Below are 4,694 nucleotides of genomic sequence, written 5' to 3' on the forward strand. Positions count from 1 at the left end.
CGCTGCCTCTGCAGAGTCCACTGTGTTTGGTATTTTGGTCTGTCTCTAAACACTCTCTTGTGTGTAGCGATGGTGCTGCTCATCCTCTAGGGACTTCCCCCTTGCTGTGTGTGTCTGTATTTACTACCTCTAGCCCTGCAGAGTGATATTCTGCCAGCACAATTCCTATCTATAAAAATGAGAAAAACTAAATAGACTGGGTATGTCTCCACCTGTCACAGTTCTAAAGGCCTAACCCTAAAACGTACTGCAGTGCAATTTTCCACATGACTGTTCCAGCCTATTCTGTCACAATGAGACGCTGTGGAAGAATGTGTGTGTGTGTGTTGGTGTTGTGTGTGTGTGTGTGTGTGGTGTGTGTGTGTGTGTGTGTGTGTGTGTGTGTGTGTGTGTGTGTTTGTGTGTGTGTGTGTGTGTTTGTATGATCTTCATTTGAGACAGTCTACAGCAGGAAAATAATGCATAATGCCAGATTTAATCTAGAATAATCAATCCCAACTTACTTATTTTTTCTTCAATTAAACAAATTGCAGTAAAGGAAATCATATCAAACAACTGGTAACTCTCCCTCCCTGTAACATGTAATGTTATGTAGGCTGTACTAGTGGAGGCTGTACTATGGAGGCTGTACCTAGTGGAGGCTGTACCTAGTAGAGGCTGTACCTAGTGGAGGCTTGCCTAGTGGAGGCTGTACCTAGTGGAGCTGTACCTAGTGAGGCTGTACCTAGTGGAGTGTACCTAGTGGAGGCTGCCTATGGAGGCTGTACCTAGTGGAGCTGTACCTAGTAGAGCTTGTACCTAGTGGAGGCTGTACCTAGTGGAGCTGGACCTATGGAGGCTTGTACCTAGTGGAGGCTGTACCTAGTGAGGCTGTCCCTAGTGGAGGCTGTTCCCTAGTGAGGCTGTACCTAGTGGAGGCTGTACCTAGGGAGGCTGTACCTAGTGGAGCTGTACCTAGTGGAGGCTGTACTAGTGAGCTGTACTATGAGCTGTCCTGAGATGGAGCTGTAACCTAGCTATTGGAGGCTGTACCTAGTGGAGGCTGGCTGTCCCTAGTGGAGGCTGTACCTAGTGGAGGCTGTACCTAGTGGAGGCTGTACCTAGTGGAGGCTGTGCCTAGTGGAGGCTGTACCTAGTGGAGCTGTACCTAGTGGAGGCTGTCCTAGTGGAGGCTGTACCTAGTGGAGGCTGTGCCTAGTGGAGGCTGTACCTAGTGGAGGCACTATGGAGGCTGTACTAGTGGAGGCTGTACCTATGGAGGCTGTACCTAGTGGAGGCTGTCCTAGTGAGGCTACCTAGTGGAGGCTGTACTATGGAGCTGTACTAGAGAGGCTGTACCTAGTGGAGGCTGTGCCTATGGAGGATGTCCTAGTAGAGGCCGTACCTAGTGGAGGCTGTACCTAGTGGAGGCTGTACCTAGTAGAGGCTGTACCTAGTGAGACTGTGCCTAGTGGAGGATGTCCTAGTAGAGGGCTTGCTAGGGGAGAGTGTCCCAGTAGAGGCCGTACCTAGTAGAGGCTGTACATAGTGGAGGCTGTATCTAGTGGAGGCTGTTGCCTAGCGGAGGCTGTACCTAGTGGAGGCTGTGCTAGTGGAGCTGTACCTAGTAGAGGCTGTACCTAGTGGAGGCTGTGCCTAGTGGAGGATGTCCCAGTAGAGGCCGTACCTAGTGGAGGCTTTACCTAGTAGACTGTACCTAGTGAGGCTGTCCTAGTAGAGCTGTACTAGTGAGGGCACCTAGTGGAGGCTGTACTAGTGGAGGCTGTACCTAGTGAGGCTGTACCTAGTGGAGGCTGTGCCTAGTGCCTGTACCTAGCGGAGGCTGTACTAGTGAGGCTGTATCTAGTGGAGGTGTGACTAGCGGAGGCTGTGCTAGCGAGGCTTACCTAGTAGAGCCTGTGCTAGTGAGGTGTACCTAGTAGAGGCTGTACCTAGTGGAGGTTCTAGTGGAGGTTACCTAGTAGAGGCTGTACCTAGTGGAGGCTGTATCTAGTGCGAGGGTGTACCTAGTAGAGGCTGTATCTAGTGGGAGTGCTACCTAGTAGAGCGCTGTGCCTAGTGGAGGCTGTCCTAGTAAGGCGTACCTAGTGGAGCTTCTCAGTGGAGGGTGTACCTAGTAGAGCTGTTGCCTAGTGAGGCTGTACTAGTAGAGGCTGTATCTAGTGGAGGCTGTATCTAGTAGAGGGTGTACCTAATAGAGGCTGTATCTATTGGAGGCGGTATCTAGTAGAGGGTGTACCTAATAGAGGCTGTATCTAGTGGAGGCTGTATCTAATAGAGGGTGTACCTAATAGAGGCTGTATCTAGTGGAGGGTGTGGCTAATAGAGGCTGTGTGTAGTGGAGGAAATGTTCTGCTCTGCATTTATTTTACGTTCAAACGGCTCTCCTGGGAAGTCGTGACTTGCGACATACGCCTAGTTTACGCCTAGTTTCCTGAATTGGGTCACATTTGATTTGTAGAACAAAGACTTTCCTACCACAGCTTCAAAGACTGTCAGAGATGTAGAGAGATTTAGGGTGTTCCTCGTCCTGCTGCCTGCCTGCCTCCCTGCTGTCTGCCTCCCTGCTGCCTGCCTGCCTGCTGCCTGCCTCCCTGCTGCCTGCCTGCCTGCTGCCTGATGGCTGCCTGCCTGCCTGCCTGCTGCATGATGGCTGCCTGCCTGCCTGCTTCCTGATGACTGCCTGCCTGCTGCCTGCCTAACTTAATTCTCTTTGATGAAGAAAGCTTCTGACGTTTGGTCGTAAGCAGCACCAAGGGTCCTCAGCCTCAGGAAGCTGGGGGACTTATTAGGCTCGCTCAATGCCTGTGAGAAAATTTGACTGCTAACCTGAGAATGGAAATTTAACATGTTTTTTTTTATATCTTGGTTGAAAATCTCTGTCATGACTTACTTTCTAAAATTAATCCAAAATGCAAAAAATATATAAATATACAAAGTACCAGTCAACAGTTGGAACAYGCCTGCTCAGACATCAAAGTGTTAAACAAATCAAAATATATTAGCCAATATAAGTAGCCACCCTTTGCCTTGATGACAGCTTTACACACTCTTGGCATTCTCTCAACCAGCTTCATGAGGTAGTCAACTGGAATGCATTTCAATTAACAGGTGTGCCTTATTCAAAGTTAATTTGTGGAATTTCTTTCCTTCTTAATGTGTTTGAGCCAATCAGTTATGTTGTGTTGTGGGGGGGGGGGATATACAGAAGATAGCCCTATTTGCTTAAAAGACCAAGTCCATTATTATGACAAGAACAGCTCGAATAAACAAAGAGAAAACACATCATTACTTTAAGACATGAAGGTCAGTCAATACGGAACATTCAAGAACTTTGAAAGTTTCTTTCAAGTGCAGTCGCAAAAAATCAAGCGCTTATTATGAAACTGGCTCTCATGAGGACCGCCACACCCGGAAAGGAAGCCAGAGTTACCTCTGCTGCAGAATAAGTTCATTAGAGTTCCAGCCTCAAACATTGCACCCCAAATAAATGCTTCACAGAGTTCAAGTAACAGACACATCCAAATCACTGTCAGAGGAACTATGTGAATACCTTCATGGTCGAATTGCTGCAAAGAATTGCTGCAACGGCGTTCCTACCGCCTGGTCTTGTGAGATGCAGGTAGTTGAATGGATGATCCCGCATGTGTTTCCCACCGTGAAGCATGGAGGAGGAGGTGTGATGGTTCTTTGCTGGTCACACTGACTGGATTTATTTAGAATTCAAGGCACACTTAAAAGCAGCATGGCTACCACAGCATTCTGCGTGATACTCCATCCCATCTGGTTTGCCGTATCATGTTGTTTTCAACGGGACAATGACTCAAAAACACACCTCCAGCTGTGTAAGGGTCTTTGACCAAGAAGGAGATTTGATGGAGTGCTGCATCAGATGAGCTGGCCTCCACAATCACCTGACCTCAACCAATTGAGATGGTTTGGATGAGTTGGACCGCAAAGTGACGGAAAGAGCCAACAAGGCTCAGCATATGTGGAACTCCTTCCAGACGGTTGGAAAAGCATTCCACGTGAAGCTGATTGAGAGAGTGCCAAAGACAGTGCAAAGCTTTCATTGTCACGACTTCCGCCAAAGTTGGCTTCTCTCCTTGTCGGGTGGCGTTTGCGGTCGATGTTGCCGGCGTTCTAGCCATCGCCGCTCCAATTTTATGTATCCATTGTTTATCTCTGCACTCCCTGCACCTGACTTCCCTACCAGTACGCACACACCTGACATCATCAATGACGGATGAGCACAGGTGAGCGACAGGTGTGGATGCGCGCAGTTGAGCCGGCAGGGTGGAGCAGACTGGAACTGGCAAGCTTCGAGCCGGCAGGGTGGAGCACACTGAACTGGCAGCAGTGGGTGGAGCCGGCAGGGAGGAGCGACTGGAACTGGCATGGTGGAGCGTAGTGGAGCGACACTGGAACTGGCATGGGAAGCCGCAGGGTGAGCACACTGGAGCCCGCCAGGGGAGCCGCAGGGAGGAGCAACTGAACTGGCAGGGTGACCGCAGGCTGTGCCCGGGGAGAGCTTTCAGGATGAGCAAACTGAGCCTGCCAGGTGGAGCCGGCAGGGAGCAGACTGAGCTGCTGTGGAGCCGCAGCGCTGGTGCCGCAGGGTGGAACCGCAGGGGGAGCAGACTGAGCTGCCAGGGTGACCGCAGGCGTTGCAACATGTAGAGCCGGCCAGGATG

General features: G+C 50.2%; 1 protein-coding gene across 1 annotated transcript in view; it reads right to left on the reverse strand.

Annotated features, from left to right (window-relative positions):
- Positions 1–4,236: 4,236 nt before the first annotated feature.
- The window catches only part of LOC112077800 (carboxypeptidase Q), a 32,841-nt gene continuing 32,383 nt past the window's right edge, over positions 4,237–4,694 (reverse strand). The window contains 1 exon segment of the mRNA XM_024144236.2: positions 4,237–4,606. Coding sequence (XP_024000004.2) covers positions 4,237–4,606 — 370 coding nt within the window.

This window comes from Salvelinus sp. IW2-2015, unplaced genomic scaffold, assembly GCF_002910315.2.
Source record: "Salvelinus sp. IW2-2015 unplaced genomic scaffold, ASM291031v2 Un_scaffold4924, whole genome shotgun sequence".
Taxonomy (NCBI): domain Eukaryota; kingdom Metazoa; phylum Chordata; class Actinopteri; order Salmoniformes; family Salmonidae; genus Salvelinus; species Salvelinus sp. IW2-2015.